The sequence below is a fragment of the Monodelphis domestica genome, chromosome 1 (assembly GCF_027887165.1).
Source record: "Monodelphis domestica isolate mMonDom1 chromosome 1, mMonDom1.pri, whole genome shotgun sequence".
NCBI classification, from domain to species: domain Eukaryota; kingdom Metazoa; phylum Chordata; class Mammalia; order Didelphimorphia; family Didelphidae; genus Monodelphis; species Monodelphis domestica.
The window spans coordinates 571,478,941-571,497,533 of record NC_077227.1 but is presented as its reverse complement, the minus strand read 5'-3'; the positions used below and the strand labels follow the sequence as shown (position 1 = coordinate 571,497,533).

Below are 18,593 nucleotides of genomic sequence, written 5' to 3'. Positions count from 1 at the left end.
TGTTCCAGCACACCTCAGGCCAGTGAAATTTGAAATTATGTTGTTGTTCAGTCATGTCCAGCTCTTTGTGACCCCATGAACCATAGCTATCCATGGGGTTTCTTTGGGGCAAGGAAAGTGGTTTGTCATCTCCTTCTCCAGTGGATCCTTTTGTCAGGCAATCACATGGAAAGTGACTTGCCCCATGTCATCCAACTAGAAAAGTACCTGAGGTCAAATTTGAACTTGGGTCTTCTTAACTCCAGGATCAGAACCTCCTAGCTGTCTCCTATGTTCATAGAAGTTAAGCAACTTACCCAGTCACACATCTAGCAAGTGTCTGTGGCTGAATTTAAATGTAGGATGATGAATCATCTTGATTTCAGGTCTGACACTATCCACTGTGATACCTAGCTGCCCTATGGAAAAATGTAGAGAAAATATACATTAAAAAATAGTTAAATACAAGGACGTTTGGTAGGGTGCACACTGGCAGTTGAAGGGATCAGGAACACCTTTATGTAGAAGTGTAAGAACATGTAAGAGCAAATTGAGCAAGAATTTGATTGAGGGTGGGAGAAGATGGTATCTCTATCAAGTGGGTCTGCTTGATTTCTGGCCTCTGATATCTGGCCTCTAATCTCTTGGCCAGGAGAAGCAAGGAAGGACAAGGAGGTTCAGCTGAGAACTGCATGGAGCTTCAAGTTTCAAACCTAAAACAAATCAGTTTGAAAGCTCGCCAGATAACAAAAATGATGGGGCTAAGCTTGTCCTGGGGCTGCTTCTGCTGATGCATGTCACCTTGTTAGCCTTTTGTTAAAGGGCAAGTATGATCAGAGACTCCTGTATGGTCCCCATGGTCCCTGTTGTGAAAAGGACCAGGAACTGAATAAGAGCCATCCACTTACGTATTAGACTTTAAAAAGAGAACTCACCTCTATCCTGTTTCTCTATTCCTCACTTTTGAATGGGTCCCTTGGTACCCTAACAGTTCTTCCTTGGACATCCTGAGCAGAGGAGGGAGAGAGGGATTTCTCTTCCTTCCCTCTCCCTAGCAGCATCCCCAATGACAACACACGGAATAATGAGGACGTGTACTTGCCGAGACAAGCCTGAGACTGTACCTCGTGCCCATAGCTGGTTGTTATTTATTGTGTTTCTTTCTAAGACTTGATCCTGAGATAAAGGTTTGTAGCCTTGAAAGCTCACCTCATCTGTTTGAAAGTTCAAGGAACTCCAGAGTCCAGGTTCTTCTTGACAGTGGCAGTGCTTATGGAAAGAGAGGATGACCATCAGTGGCATCATCATGGAACCTGAAAGCCCAAACCATTACTTGAATGGCCAGAAGAAATGGACTGTCAGTTCCTGCTTAGACAAGTTTTCAATGAATGAAATTGAAATCTATTGAGCAGCCCCACAAGTCCAACAGTCTTTATCTCCAAAAGAATATAATAGAGATCAGTGAGAGGTAACATATGTTTGAAAATGTTTATGGGCTCCTGGGGATCTTTTGCATCCTGGAGTCCCAGTATTTTATACACCCTGAGAAATTAAGCATAATGGGTTACTATTTTGTGTCTTAGATATTTGTCAATATGTGTTAGGAATCTTTTGTGTTTTTCACATTGTTTTGTGTGGTGGATAAAATAAATAGCTATTCTATACCTGATATTTACTTTTTGTACATTGTTTATATTTTTAGAAGGGACTTTATCCCTTTTGGGGCAGTCCTAGACACGACACAAACCTCTATTTATACAGCTTGTAAGTTACCTGAGTCCAGGTTTGAACTCAGATCTTCCTGACTCCAGTCTCCACACTCTATCACCTGGACCATCTAGCTGCCTCCAGGGTAATGTCTTATTTCTCCAGTGAAATGGATTTCAGTGAAGCAGAATTGCACAAAGTCATCAGCCTCACTCTCTCTTCCAGAGTCACCAGTGGCAAAACAAAAGCTAAGATGTATAGGGATGGCCTGGGATGCAGTGGATAGACTTGGCATCTTCAATATCTGCCCAAGCTCTTACCTTCTGACCTTCTTCAGAGGTAGGCAACTGTCTTTGGATCTTTGGAACATCTGCCCATTCAAGCTTGGGGTAGACATCCCTCTAATTCACCAATGGGTTTATGTCCTGTTGGTTCCCTTCAGCCTAGATGGTTTTACCAAGGTGTAGCCATTCTGCATGCTATAATTTCTTGAAGCCACAGGTGAGAATTAGATGGAAGATGGACACCAAAGATGAATGAACAACCCTGAAAAGGGATTGGCAAACCTTCACTCAAGAGGTGATAGTCCTTCCTGAACACACCATACACCTCATCTGTATGTTGGATCTATGTAAAGCCAAGAGCCAGCATTATTTGTAATAGAGGGAAATTAGCCTTTCTGATAATAACAGGAGTATAAAGCAATGATAAGTCAAGAAAAAAGAAGTTCCTGAGCTGGGTAGCTCAATGGATTGGGAGCCAGGCCTAGAGATGGGAGGTCCTAGGTTCAAATGTGGCCTCAGACACTTCCCAGCTGTGTGACCCACACGTGGCCATTATGGGAATTTGATTTGCTTGACCATGCATATTTGCTACAGGAGGCTTTTGTTTCTTTGGGGGGTTTTGTCCTCCGTATGTGTGTGTGTGTTTGTGTCTTGTGTTTGTGAGATAGCTACCATTATTTTGAAACAGCTTGACGTACCAACAATATAGAAACCCCACAGCCACCCAGTAGTCCACTGTTACAAAGTCCTCCACTCCTATGCGAGAACCCTGTAAAGCAAATGGTTTCATCCACTGTTGTTAACCAACATTTGTTGTCTTTGGAAGAGACCTTGATTTTTTTGTTTTCTAAAAGGACTTCTTTCACAGTTGTCAGTGTATTTGATCTCTTTGCATTCTCTCCTGTCCTTTAACAAGGAATGTTTTCTTTCAATAATAAAGCTTAGCAGTTGCATTCCATATACTCCCCCTTTCTCTCTTGGCTGATCTCCCTCTTTCTCTAACCCCTCCCTTTCCTGTGAAATGCTTAATTTATCTATGCTAAGTTGTCACAGAATGCTACTGATTAGTTGTATACTATAAGCAGCCCTGAAAGGTTATCAAAACCCAATCTGTTCCCAAGAATATGAATCTGTTCTCAGGGAGAGCAGATTCTTTAGCTTGCTTAAAAAAATAATAATAATAATCTTTTTGCTTTCCATTTGACTCCGGCTGATGGTGATGCTTCTTCCAAAAAAATGGAAGGAATTGCCAGACAGTGGCTGCATGAAGTTTCCTTTGGCTATGTAGCTCTCTGGTATACACCAAGGGTCAGATCATTATAGAGTTGTGAAGCTACCATTCTTCCTGACTTGAAGTTATACTCCCTGAAGTTGCCTTTCCTTAGTGGACTTAGTTTTGCCTCTCCCAGCTCCCCACTGGATTTTTAATGATTCAGTCTCTGTTAATATGATCAATGGAGGAGAGGGGGAAAGTGACATCTATTCCCACTCCCTGTCCCTCCTTTGCTGCCCTCTAGTTACTGTTATAAGGACTTTGTCTTCACAAAGCTTGGCTCCTAGATCAAATGCTGGTATGATCCCACTGGAATCTCCTTCCTTCTCGGATATTCATGGGCCCAGAAATGTGCCTCCTTCGTTCAGTCAACTATGCTCAAAAAAAAAAGTTGTTATCCAAGTCATCCAGTGGCTCTCAACCCTTTACTCCTTCCTAACTTAACATTTTTGTTCTTATCTAGCTTATGCCTCTGGTTTATTGATTCAAGAGAAGTGTCTAGGGTTTTTTGCACAGCTGTTTTACAACTTTGAATGATTGATAAAGGCATCAAGGAGTAGAATATCTTCTTATGTACATTAATTGGGGTTGCCATGGTGTACTCTTCTTAAACTAGAGAAGTGATAAGGACTTAGTCTAGAAGGGTTGTAGTCAGGTGAAAGATACAGATGCAAGGGATGTTGAAGAGATAAAATTGACCCAAAAATGACAACTAGTTCCTAGTTGTTGGAATCATAGGATTCCTTCCCCCTCAATTCTTTGGACTTATTTTTCCACCAAACCCCAGAAGTCTTCTTACCCAGGAAGGTCCCTCTTCTCCTACCGTTTTCTCATCCTGAAAGATCCCTCCACTTCTTCCTCTGATTTGTCATTTCCTCCTGGAACTTCCATTTTAAGGAAGGGTCCAGACCAGCCACCTAGGCTACTTCATTCCTCTTTGGACCCCCTCCTAATTTTTCAGATTTCTTTCTCCACCATGGTCCTGCATGGATATGTTTTCCACCTGCTCTATTTTTCCAGTTTTTAAAAAAATATGTTTTGGCTTCCCCTATTAAAATGTAAGCTCTTGAGGACTGGGACTACCTCTTTGCTTTTCTTTGGGTTTCTAGGGCTTCACGTAGTACTTGGTACTTAGTAAAAGTGCCTAACATAAGTTTGGTGACTTGATTTGACTTGACTAATTGGACACTATAGGGTAAAGGTAAGAGACAAAAATGATTCCTGAATTATGAACCTGAGTAACTGTTGTATCCTCAACTGAAAGTTGGAAGTTAGGAGGGAAAGTGCACTAAGGGAAGAGAAATAAGGAGTTCAGTTTCAGATATGCTTAGTTTGAGATGCCCATGGAACACTTCAGCCAAAGATGGTGGAGTACCCATTTGGAGATGTCAGACAAGAGGTCTAAGGATAGATAAAGGCATAAATATGTACGTTAGAAAATTAAAGACTCTTTAATAGCATCGCCTTTTAAAAAAAAAAATAAAACCCTTACCTTCCATCTTGGAATTAATACTGTGTATTGGCTCCAAGGCAGAAGTGTGGTAAGGGCTAGGCAATGGGGGTTAAGTGACTTGCCCAGGGTCACACAGCTGGAAAGTATCTGAGGACAGATTTGAACCTAGGACCTCCCATCTTTAGGTCTGACTCTAAATCCACTGAGCTACCCAGCTGCCCCAAGAGCATCACCTTTAATAGCAATTGATGGCCAAGAAAAGTTCGTAGTCAAGGAGGTATTGTACACCAATACTTCATTGATTTGGAAGCTTATGGACCAGAAGAGCTTCTACTGGAGTTTATGAGAAACCACTCAGTTCTCAAGTTGGTACATGATATGTACCTCTAATTAACAAATGGGTCTCAAACCCATGACCTGAGGAGGACCTCTCTAAAAGAGTGGATGCAAGGGGCATCTGGGTGACTCAGAGGACAGAGAGGCATACCTGGAATCAAGAGAACCTGGGTTCAAATCTGGCCTGGGACACTTCCTAGCTGTATGACCCCAGGCAAGTCACTTAACCCTATTTGCCTAACCCTTACTCTTCTCTCTTAGAGTTGTTACTAAGATAGAAAGTAATGGTTTAAAAAAAAACTTTTAAAATTAATAATAAAAGAGTAGATGCTGCCTATTCTCAGGGGATGTACTGGAATCAGATTATACCAGCTCCAGAGTCAATTGTTAAATTTTCAGAGCAAGCATTTATACCTCAAAGAGTTGATCATTTCTCTCTCTGAAAGTGTATAGCATTTTTCACCAAGAGTCCTTTATACTATTTTTGATCATTGTTCCAATCAGAATAGCCAAATATTTCACAGTTGATCTTGCTATAATATTGATTTTAATGTGTACAGTTTTTCCAAAACCATCCTCTTTGTCCTTCCCTATAACATGACTATTCCCTCATAATCACATTCCACAACTTACCCATTCATTCTCCAACTAATGGACATCCCTTCAATTTCTAATTCTTTGCCACCACAAAAAGAACTGCTAAAAATATTTTTTGTATTTACAGTCCTTTTCCTTTATCTTTAATATCTTTAGATACAGACTTTGAGTGCAAAATTGAAGTATAATTTTATCCCTTTATTTTACCGTGTGAATTGGTCTAACTTTAGACTAACATAGTCTATCTTTATTTGTTATGAGGTTTATGTTTATATTTTCCTTCCTGCCTTGATTTTTCAATGGGAAAGTATTGGGTGGGAGAGGAAAATTTCACAATGTTAGTGCAAAAAACAAAAACCAGAGCTCTTAAATTTCCCCCCATAAAAATACATAGAAGATGACAGGAAGTTCAGAAGGAGGCAAAGAAAAGCAGAAAAGTTTTGAAAAAATAATATATGGAGGGGCAACTGGGTGACTCAGTGGACTGAGAGTCAGGCCTAGAGATGAGAGGTCCTAGGTTCAAATTTGGACTCAGCTACTGCCTAGCTTATCCTGGCAAGTCACTTAACCTCCATTGCCTAGTTTTTACTGCTCTTCTGCCTTGGAATCAATACATAGTATTGATTCAAAGATGGAATAAGAGTTTTAAGTAATAATAATATGTGGAACATATGTACTTTTTTAAAAAAGCAAATAGTATGAAATAGATTCATAGTTTTAAATGCAATACTCTTTTAATGGTTTTTTTTTATGCAGAAGTGCTCTCTCTCTTGCTCTCTCTTTCTCTCTCTCTCTTTCTCTCTCTCTCTTCCTTCCCCCTATCTCTTTCTCCACTCCCCCCTGCCCTCTCTCTCTGACTCTGTCTTGGCCTCTCTCCTCTCCTCTCCTCTCCTCTCCTTTCATCCTCTCTCTGCTTTCTCTCTCTCTCTCCCTCTCCCCCACTGGTTGTGTGTGTGTGTGTGTGTGTGTGTGTGTGTGTGTGTGTGTGTGTGTGTGTGTGTGTAAATTTAGAACAAAAAAAAATATATGACTTTAACAAAAAGTAAGGGACAAAAGTACTGAGGCAGTCCCTGCTCTGGAGCAAGTTCATTATCTGAGGCTGGCCATTTAACTTGGCTGGAGCTCTTCAAATTTTCAGAATGTCTTCTGAATGCAGAATGTTCCACTTCCGAGTATAACAGCCTTATTCTTACTTTTGCTCCTTAGGACCTGAACTCGGAATTCAACTTTGCTGAAGACTAAGCAAGGGGCACTCTTATGCCCCTCACCCAAACCCCCCCCAAAAAAAGCTTACATGATAAGTATTTTGAAGCATACAGTCAGCCAGTCAACAATTTATTAACCACCTATTATGAAGATACAAAGACAAACAAAACCATAATCCCAGCTCCTTGGGAGTTCTTATAATCAGTGGACAACACAACATTTAAGCAAGAAAGATATAGAATAATGAGAGACTCTCAGAGGGATGGGAGTAAAATTAAGGACTGGGAAAGGCTTAATTTTAGAAGGAAAAACACCATTTTTTTAAATATCTAGAATGGCACTAAGTCCATGGGACACTGTCTCACCAAGCATGCTCAGAAAGGTCTAATTCAGAATGAATATGTTTATATAACCTTGACTCCCATTGCATGGGAAAGCACAGTCCTTCTGCAGACTAGTTTGGGAAATGAGGTTGTGTCCAACTGAGCCAAGAGGACTGGATGCTTAAATTCCATCTAAGCAGAGGAGCAGCTTCATGGTGACACTTTACACTACCCCAGCAATTCCTATCTCTTGAACAATGCTCTTCAACAATTCATTAAGCCTCACTCTGGAGAGAGGGTTGGTATTATTTCCCTGATGAGTAGATTAAGACATAGAAAAGGTGTCTTTGTTACTTAGGATCAGACCTTGGACTGGAAGGAGCCTTGGAGGTCATTCTGTGTACCCGGCTCGGACAGAAAGCAGCTTGGTGAGGGGGCTCCTACCTAGGTCTAACTAGAGGGCAGCAGAGTGTGGCAGGGATTTTCTCCTCCTCTTTTAACTCCAGCCCACTGACCATGACATTTTGCAGGAGCAGAAGAATACATCTTGCAGACAGGAAGTGACTTGGCCCTCAAATCTTGGAGCTGAGGACCAGTCAGCTTTAAGAAAAAACAAACAAAACTTTAATATTTATACAGGTAGCTAGGTGGTGCAGTGGACAGGGTCTCAGATCTGAAGTTAGGATGACTCATCTTCATGAGTTCAAATATGGCTTTAGTTGTGTGACCCTGGAACAAGTCACTTAACCCTGTATGTCTCAGTTTCCCCATTTATAAAATGAACTGGAGAAGTAAATGGCAAACCACTGCAGTATCTTTGTCAAGAAAACTAAAAAGGGTCTGTGAAGATGGGATTAACTCTCCCCTTACCTACTTTTAAATTTAATCACCAGACATCCCCATATTTCCTTAAGTGAGGGGAGGTCCGCAACCCATGTGCTAAAGTGGGTGACAACTCAGAAACAACTAACTGCCCCCTGGGCAGTCCTAAGCAAAGTTATAAACTACTATTGGTTCCTGAAAAGTGGGGAGAAGCACAGGAAGTGACATAAAGAAGGGTCTTTAAAAGTGGAAAAAAACTTCCTGTGACAACCTTCTTTGTCCTGAATCTGGATCATGGAGGAGCTGGGACTCTGGCACTTGAACTGCATTTGGTAAGACAGCTCTTGGATTTTTCCCTTCGGACTACCACGTGAGTGAGTGAAAAGACTGACTCCTTTCCTGGCTTCTGGAGAGATTAATTGCCGGAGGAGGCTGTGTGGTTATTCACCACCAGGTCCTCCAACTAAATGGCCTTCTGGCTGAGGGTCCTCCAGTGGAGGGTTAATGAGCCCTGCCTGGTTTGAATTAGGCTGGAGTAATTATCTAATGTGATAGTATAGATATCTTCTCTACCTTCTTATTTCCCTATGTATAAATGGAGATTTTGAGCCTTTAAACTTCATCCCCCAGAAGTCCCTTAGTATTTCCCAAAATTCCATTTTCCTGAATCCCCACATTTTGCGTGATTGTATTTAAGTGGCTGTAACTCCTCCCTCTTCCTCTCTTGGACCTGCGACAGGGCTGAAGTCAGGCAGTTCTTTTGTTTTTGTTATTATTAATAAAACTTTATAAAATATAATATTTAGTTATTGATTAATTTAAAAACCTACACCTACTTTATTCTTTCCCTCTATTTTGTAAATAAAGCTACTAAAAAGTCATTTGACTTGAGATATATTAATTTCAGCAACTACATTCTCTTATATTTAGTCCAACCTTAATTTTTAACTCTTACAGGTCACAAAAGTCAGACATGACTCAACAACATCATCTGTCATTTACTATGTAACAGGCCTGTGCACAGCACTTTACAATTATTGTCTCATTTGATCCTCATTAAAACAATGGAAAATAGTTGTGATTATCATCCCTGATTTACAGATAAGAAAACTAAGGCAAATAAAGGTTAAGAGACTGGCTCCAGGGGCACAGAGCTAATAAGTAGAATATGGATTTGAACTCTGATCTTCCTAACTCCAGGTCCAGTGCTCTAGCCACAAAATAGCTAGTATTTATGTTACTTTAAGGTTTTCAAAGAAATGTACATTTGTTATCTCATTTGATTGTCACAACAACTCTGAGTAAATTACATATCATAATTCTGGGAGAGGATGAGTGACTTGCGCAGGGTCACATAACTATTATACATCTGTCATGGGATTTAAACTAAGGTCATCCTGACTCTTATGTCCAGCACTCTATCTATGTACTGATTTTTAAATTCTCTACATCTTGCTTGGTCTAACCCCCAGGAATGTGCACACCCACACTACACGGGCATGTGCTAGCTAATGACAAATCAGAAACAACTAACTGCCCCCCTGGGCTGTCCTAAACCAAGCTTAAGCCACCATTGGCACATGTGAGACACAGGAAGTGATGTAGAGAATAGCCTCTGGAGTTCTCATCACTTCCTGTGGAGAGGGCTAGAGGCAGTTCAATCCTGGAACTCAAGCTTGGAGGAGCCCCTCAGACAGCTTTCCTTCAATCGGTCACATGGGTGAATGATAAGGACTGACTTCCCTTTTCCCTTTGGCTCCCAGGCCAAACCCTTGAGCTCCTGCCTCTGGCTCAGCCTGAGCCAGAGCAGTTGAGCTAACTCTCTTTCCTTCTCTCCCTCTTTTAATTTCTTCCTCCTGTTGTAATGAAATCACCATAAAACTCCATTCTGACTTGAGTGTTTCATTTTAGGATTTTATAAGTAAAATCCTTGGCGATCTATAATTATTATATTCAGTCTCAACCCCTAAAATTTTAACTTAACAGTACCACCTATATGCCCTTCTTTAAGGGAGTTATGTGGCTAGTCTTTGTCCAGCCAATGACCTTCTGCCTTTTAATTCAATCAAGGAAAGCCCTTTAGACTTAATAGGATAATGGGTAATAGGTAGTCAGGGGCTATACAAATTCCATAAAGGAGAAGCTTTTTCATACTTTAGGTATGAATATTAAAAGGTATTAAGTTGGGGTAGAGTTAGCTTGGTTGATGCAATCTCCACATGGAAGAGGCTGGGAACTTTGCTTCTGAAAATGCATGATGAGATTGTTAACCCTTAAAATCATAGAGGAAGAAGATCACTGTTCCCTGGAAAACCAGAGAGGCTCTGTGTTATACCTGTTAGCCCTAAAAACGAGAGAGCCACAATGTGCTCAGCAAAACTGTTTATTTCCTTAAGAGAGGGAAGATACACATTAAGGAGTTAGAATAGAAGGAGGTTATAGGTTTAGTTCTCTAAGAAAGAGGGAAAGAGGTCTCTGGGATTGGGCAACAAGAGAGAAACTTCTGCCTAGCACCAGGCATTGTGTGTCAACAGCTTGGAATATAGATCAGGACGTAACTTTGAAAACAATAGAAAATAGCCTAAGAGTAATCTACAGGCTGATCTGAACTTGCAAGGTTACTTCCAGGACATGCATCATTGTTTTATCAGTTTAATTCTTTTTTTTTTTTTAAGTAAAAAATGGTATGCATTGATCTGCATTCTGATTCCAACAGTTCTTTCTCTGAAGGTGGATAGCATTCTTTGTCATGTCTTTCAGAATTGTCCTGGATTATATTCCTGAGAGTATATCAGCTTAATTCTGATGTTTCCCATCAAGATCTAGAAGTTAGGGCAATTCTAACACAAAGTCATTAGAGGCAGGATCATATAGAGACCCATTAGAATTATATTCACAAGACCTAACAGAAGGCCCCTTCTTCAATTTGGAACACTTACAAATATTCTGTAACTGATTTTGAACCTACCACCTCCGAAGTCCTTTCTCCATTGTGAAAGGAAATCTAGTTTTCTAGATTATCTTCTTTGAAACGTCTACATACTGCAGTCTTGCCTCCCAGGGCCAAAAACAATCAATCTAATACTTTTTCCAATTGAATAATGAAAGGCATTTATTTATGTTCCTTATGAGTTTTCTACAGGTTGATAACCCTAGTTCCTTTCATTGATCTTCAAAGGTTAAGGACTTAAGGCCCTTCACCATTCTGAGTACAACTGCTCTCCTCCGGACCCTCTAGCTAGAATTCTTAGGCCATAATAGAGGTTAACAAACAAGCCAACCTATTCCATTATTCTATTCCAGAGTAGGAAAGTTTATAAGGGGAGAAAACAAAGGGAGTATAAAGAGAAAAGACCTCAAGAATATTTCCAGGTTAGAAGTGGAAATCCTACATACCAGAAGATCAAAGTGTTAGACCTGGAATTAAGAAGATCTGAGTTCATGGAATGACCTCCAGGAATTGATGCAGATCAAAAGGAGCAGAACCAGGAGAACACTGTACACAGAGACTGAGTTACTTCAGGTTATAATTACCAATAGGGCTTTCGCTTCAAAAGCGGGGAGTTTAGAAGCTTGTATAGCAAAGGATGAGATTAAAAATGGTGGGCTACAGGGAGGATAAGGGTAGGTGTAGTAGAGTTGGAGACAAGTCCCTAAATTAACTATCTTAGTTATATTATATTATTTATATATATATATATATATATATATATATATATATATATATACATATATATATATATATATATATATAAAAATAATCTTAGTATATTAGGTCTTCCTACCCACCAACAGATTAATCCCTTGGAGTCAAGGTTAAGCCTACATGGAAAGACAATTTCCTCCTCCCCTTGATTTGGAGACATGGATTTACAATTAAGTGTGTTTCTCTAGAGGTTTCCAATTCCCACCACCACCATCACCACCCGTCCTGCATGTGACAAAAGTAAGCCAAAGAGAAAAACTGCTGAAAATTCCTCATAATTTGAACTTGTCAATGCAATGAAGTACTTTGGGTTGTCAAAATGGCTAGAACAGGAACACTCCTATCTTGTTTCACTTGTCAATGTCACTTTCCTCCTCCCAATACCCACAAGCTATCTAAGTCTTTCAACTAAATTAAATATGATTGGTATTTTCTCTAAAAATTTGGTTTACTGGTCAAAGATGATGACACAGGAACACAAGATTGCATCTAGGTCAGCTTTTATTTATACTGAACAGCTTTAAAAATACAGAATAAAATAGCTTTATCTCTACTATTTATTCACAACATCTGGTCCAAATATTACATATTTTTAAATATTTAAACGTTTAATGAAGCCATGTTAGAAAAACAATATGAAATCTTTTAAAAACTCCATAAAAGAATTACACATCTCAAACCCTGCCCCACCCCCCCAAAAAACCAAAAACCAAACCCTCAGTATGCAAAATAATAAAAAGACAAACAAAAGAGAAAAATAAAAACAATCCCACCCCACCCCCTCTTAAAACACCAAATCCCCCAGAAAGGTTTACAGCCAAATTTAGCCACAAAACTCATGGAAAATATAGGCATCCCCACTGTTTTATGAACATCCAGTCTGTTATAACGTGTCAAAGGTTGTTCTGAACCAACAAAAAAATACGATAATTTTGAATTATCAGCAAGATGGCAACACTGGTCAAGATGTCATAAGTGCCTGAAAAATACAAACAGTAATCTAAGCACATTTGATAGTAGTAATATATACTGATGACAAAGTACAGTCACAATCAACCTAATGAGACAGGAATGTTTCTGGATGCTGCTAAAAATGGATTCCTCAATTCAACACAATTCAAGCCCAACACAAAGCCAGATGGATCCTTCAGCGGAAGTGAACAAGTATATGGCCTTCTTGCAATACTGCTAATGGCTGGCAAACTATATGGTGATGCAGGAGATGTCTTATTCTCTTAAGAGCCACAATAGGAAATACTATGATATATACAGCATGTGGGAATCAAGCCAATGGTCACTATTTCAGTTAGGTCTCTGACTAAGGGGGGAGAGTTGCCTGGCTTTCCACCTACAAGGGAGTTTAGGAAGGCCACTCCTGGGGAGCACTGCAGTTGTGTTAGGGCATTACAATGTACATTAGCATATGAATTATGTACCTTAAAGCACAAAGGGATGTGAACTGTGTGTCCAACATCTAATGATTAAACCATTTGGAAGGTAGCTATGTCAGTCATCGTTACTTGGAGTCCCCTTTACACCACAATTAAAGTTAACCTGCTGAGTGTTCTCTCTCCCCTAAACCCACCTGAAACTCTTGGTATAAAGACATTGCCACAGCTGATTGTTCTCTGACTGATGCATTTGGCTTCACCACTCTCGTGGCACAAAAAAATCACTGAGGAATACATCTGCATATGTTCACGCTAATTTCCTAGTACCAATATTTCAGCAGGGACAGGAATAAAAGAAACAACTTCAGTTCTTTGTAATAAAACAGAAGCATGGGTAAATAAAGTATACACAACTACTAGAGATTCATCAATGGAGAAATTCTATTATCACATGACATTGTCATGAAAATCATATCACTCCCTCCCTGGAAACCTGTGACCATTATCCTGGGTGGAAATGTTATTTTAATATATGGAAATACTGTAATATTCATGTACAAACCAAGCTGTTGTATTTAAAGTCAGTATTCAAAGGTACAAAGCAAATCCCGTGTATCTGTCACAAATGAAGACAAGAAAAACTCAGAGATCGCAACTGCTTCTATCAGTTCACTGGTCACTTAAAGTGGCCTGGCACATTTACTGTAGTCAATCACAGGTAATTTGCTACAAAACTCAAATCTGCAAGTTCCTTTAAACAAGAACCTGAATTTTAGTGTATTAATTAATTCTGAATATGATTCTCAGTTACACTGCTAGTAAGTCAGAGAAATCCAGGGTGATTTTCCAATTCTCCTATGAATATGGTAAAGAAGGCGGACATTTCGGTCATGAATGGGGGGCAGGACACTTCTATTTTTCATTCTAAACATGGCTATAATGTCAGGCCTTTTACAAAATTTATATTCAGATCTGTGATTTAGTGGACGAACAGGCAATTCAGTAAATTGCTTCATTCCACACACAAAAATGTAGTGTAACAGACACAATCAACTCACCCTTATATCACCCTCAGCTTTATACCTAGGTATTTCTGTAAACAGGAAATGAAAACATATCAAATTATCCCCCTGTGCCAAATTAGGAGCCTCTTGTTCTACAGCCTACCTGCTAGCAGTTGAGACTGCACTGTATCATGTATTTATTTTTACCTGCTGCGTTTATCCAAGAGATGTATTATCATCCAATTCAGACTTTGGATTCCTATCACATTCTGGTTGCATTTCCAACTCTTTACAAATGGACCTATTCAGGAGACTTGGTATATTATTCCCTTTAGTGTTCTTCAATTGGATTCACAAAACAATTCCAAAAGGATTCCTAATCTGATGATTCCCAAAGCTCATCCCACCAAACATCAAGTCAAGGTGGAAAATTCTCTCTAGATGAAGCCACTGTTTCTTCTCTATTTGTTTTAAAGTAAAGGGACATTACTGGGATACTATAAGACAAATTCTCCTACACTAAAAGAGTTGAAAACACCCCCAACATTCCCCCCCAAATACTTTGCAAACAAAAGTCTCAGAAGAAATTTGACCACCTGAACACACAAACTTTTCACAGACTGTTTCTGGAGGAAAACTATCAAAAAGGCAAGTCATCCATGTTAACCAGGATGTGTTACTGAATTACAAGTGATGTGTTCAACCTTTCTTTAGATATTTGGCAGCACTGCCATGCCGGATAGCTAGAAATGGTGTCAAGGCACACTTACCAAACAACATCACTTTAGCATAGTTTTCTCCATTTGTCAGGGCAAAGTAATCAGAAAGGCCTAAACCAATTGACTCAGTTTCACACGCAAAAAAGATGAGAATGACTGAACCATTGAGTGATCCTCTTTTAAATAACACTGTATCTAATATACACTACAACTGCCAGAACTTTAACCACAAGTAATTTTGAATATATGTGCTTCATTTAATCTGTAGGAAGATCTTGGCACAAAATGCAGATTCTTAAACTAGGGGTCTCCTAATACAATGCTCATTAAAGTTCATGCTTCCTGGAGTCAAAGGGCTGAAAACATATACATTATTTAGCCAAAAACCTCAAAAGGCAGACAAATTGATCTCAAAGTGATTCTCTCCTATTTATAACAAACTAATCTTGACACCAACTTGAGTGTAAAGTCTGGAGTTTTAAAGCTAAAAATGGAGAGAGACATAACTACTGCCAAAAAAAAGTTGCAATATTATTTTGAGAAAATTATCCATTTTGGTTCCTTTTAGCTACTCAAACAGAAGTTGACTGAGCTGGTATTTGGTATAAGTGTAGTTAGCTCACTAAGTTTCTAGTTATTCTCTTTCTTTATCTTTCCCTTAGATGAGAACTCTAAACCAAATAAACAGACTATTTTTTCTAAGAGTTTAGTGTTCTCAATTAGAGCTCTCAGCAAGGGAGCAAGTCTTAAGGCAACACTCAACCAAATGCCTCTCACTTGATGTTGAACAATAACAAAAAGGAAAAAAGAAAGGCATTGCTCAAATAGGTGGTATAACCTTTACCTATTAACAAGAAGTAACATGGACTACACCTCAATAATATCCAGTAGATACCCAAATGGCAAATTACTGAAGGTTTCGATGAACTAAAACAGCTTGAAAATGTCTTCCTTGAACAGCTGTCCAATAAAGATTTTATGGAGCCATTCTATAAACTGGGGTAAATGTTTTTACTTAGAAGTTGGGCCACTGAATTTTGATTGATCCAGTTTATTCTTTCTCACTCTTTTAATAAGACTCAGAGAAAACCATAGCTTTCCCATGCTCTGGTCCAATAGTCAGTTCAGATAAATAAGAAAGTGAATTACAGCATCTACCTTCATTTGATCAAGAAATACAAAACATAAGCACAGAAAAATTATACTGGCCTGAAGAGCACATTACATTAAGTTGCCCTGATGGTTTCCATGGCATTATAAATGCAAATTCTTTTTTCCTGTTTTTTTTTCCGGGGGGGGGGGGGGGGGGCTGGTGAAGGGGTAGGGGTGAGGGGGATGAGCTGGACGGATTACAATGAAAAACATTTGCCAAACTAACTTGTCAGAACATTAAGCATGAATATAGCCTCATGATTATGAATGCCTGATAACCAATAACACCCACATTATAGGAGAGCCTAAACTTTCAGATGTCAATGATTGGTTCTCTCAGGTGATATGCCCTGTACCCAATTCAACAATCCAGGGACTGAGGATGTAACTATATATATATACATATATATGTATATATATATATACACACACACATACACACACACACAGTGCCTCTGCTATTAGGAAAGAGTATGCTAATCCAAAAAAACTACTATTCTAGCCTTGAATGTAAAGGTAAAACATATGGTAGTAAATGATTTCTTAGTAGACTTTTGGGCAGGTTCTTTAGTATTAATAATTTGATATGAATGACAGCAAGCTAATAATTAATAGATATTGACTCAGATCACCCATGACACATCACTCCCTGAATACATTCAAATCAGTATCTGTGATTCTCACAAATGTACGTGTCCATATGGGCAATAGGGCAATCGATTCCATAATTCTGGTTTAAGAAAGTTTCCTAAAATACAAGAGGAAAATATGATTGTACTGACTGTTAAGTCTTAGTGATGCTAAAGAAAATGCATTTGTTTCCCCCAAAACTACTTTTTAGGTACAGATGAGATGAAGAATTGTGGAAGAACTACTCAAGCAAGTAGGTACAAATGCTTGAAGGACCAGAAGTCTTTCTAGACTAGGGATAGGTTCTGTGAATTTGCCAGTGCAGTGGGTACAGAGAGTGGGTAAGGAAGAAAAACTGACGAATAGGCATCTTGGATGACTCAGCATGCAGTCAAAACATTCAGAATACTGGGATGAGAGACAGCACACATCCAAAACAGTACTAGGCATTTACCAAGAAAGAGGAATGAATAAAACAAACAAAAAAAACCCAAAAGAACAAAAAACCCACAACAAATTTCAAACATCTCTCTTCCACAGGAGGATAGGAAATTTTCAGGTGCAGCTATCATTGCCAGCAATGGATGCCCTGAAAAGAGCCAGGATCAAAGATTTAAATAATAAGATGGTCGAGACACTATATTAGACAATATCACCACCCACAACAGAAAAGCTATTTATAATCGGTCTCGGCTCTGGGTTTCAAAATTTAAATGCAGATATACAAAACATATATTTTAATGCTTATTAATCAGTAAAGAACTTCAAATACATCTGTTACTACAACTAGATAATAGAATTTCAACTAAGGCTATACAGTAGCCTCTGAATCTTCATCTGAATTTCTGCAGTTGCTGCTTTTCCTGAAACCTTTCCATGTGTAACCCATGAAGGTTGGGCTGATGGGTAAATAGCTAAAACATCGGAATTTTTTGATAATGTTCATGCCAAATGGCAAATCATAGGATTCCATGCCATCAAGTGATTTACTCCCTTTTCCGACTCCTTTCTTCCATTTCCGAATTCCTCTTTCTTCAGGAGTACCTGTCAGGGATGAAGCATGGGATGAGAAGAAGGATCAAAGGGGTAAAAAAAAATGTATTAGTTCAATAGAAACAAATGTATTAGTTCAATAGTCTTATAAAGAGGAACATAATTCTGCTTTAAATAAAATTAAAGGATTCACATGCAAGGCAATATTGGACTACATATTACCCTTGAAGCAAAGAATAAATAATCTGTTGAAGTCCTAGCTTAAATAGTAGATGGTATGCTTTGAATGGCAATACCTTGCTCTCTGATTGTGTTTGATATGTGACAAGAGAAAAAACAAAGAATGTGGAATCATAGAGATCTAGGAGAATGAATCAAAGACTTTCTGGTCTGAAAGAAACTTCAGTAGCAATCTAATTCATAACCTAAGTCACAACAGGGACTATCTTAAAAGTCCTCCAGGGCTCAGAGAGCCAAGCAGCTATGCTCTAGAGGCAGTTCATTCGACTTATGGATAGGCAGAATGGTTATATAGTTTTCACTGATGTCAAGCCTAAACAAGATATAAAGTATAGGGAAATGGAGATAGGGAAGGAAGAAGAAGAGATGACTTAACAGCTTCAATGAAAATTGTGCCAAATTCACAATGGTGCTAAGATAGGGTTTTGCTTACTATTAACAGTAGTTGGCTAGAAAGAGTCAAAATAGTGAACCCAAAAGGAAGCTAAAGGCTATGACCTCAAATATTTATTTTGGCAAATGGCTGCTTTTGAACTGCCTAGTACCAGATTTTATAGACAGAGCTTTTATAGCATGTTTTCACAATATCATTATTTTTTTAAGTACCTGAAATAAAAAAGAAATTATCCCACTTACCTGGGATAGTGTTATCCAAAACAAAAGCAACACATCCACCTACAAACATTGCTGTGGTGAGAAGGACATTTAACACTTGATCAATTCCTGTGATCCCTAGAAAAAGAAAGGGAGAAATTGAGGGATTAGTTTCTAAAGATAG

General features: G+C 38.9%; 1 protein-coding gene across 3 annotated transcripts in view; it reads right to left on the bottom strand.

Moving 5' to 3' along the window:
- Positions 1-12,169: 12,169 nt before the first annotated feature.
- SLC23A2 (solute carrier family 23 member 2) overlaps positions 12,170-18,593 on the bottom strand; it is a 106,658-nt gene continuing 100,234 nt past the window's right edge. For all 3 annotated transcript variants that reach the window (XM_056813459.1, XM_056813462.1, XM_056813461.1), the window contains 2 exons: positions 18,452-18,547; positions 12,170-17,626 (listed from right to left, as the gene is read on the bottom strand). In XM_056813459.1, coding sequence (XP_056669437.1) covers positions 17,394-17,626; positions 18,452-18,547 — 329 coding nt within the window. In that variant the 3' untranslated portion in view covers positions 12,170-17,393. The remainder of the gene's footprint in view (positions 17,627-18,451; positions 18,548-18,593) is intronic.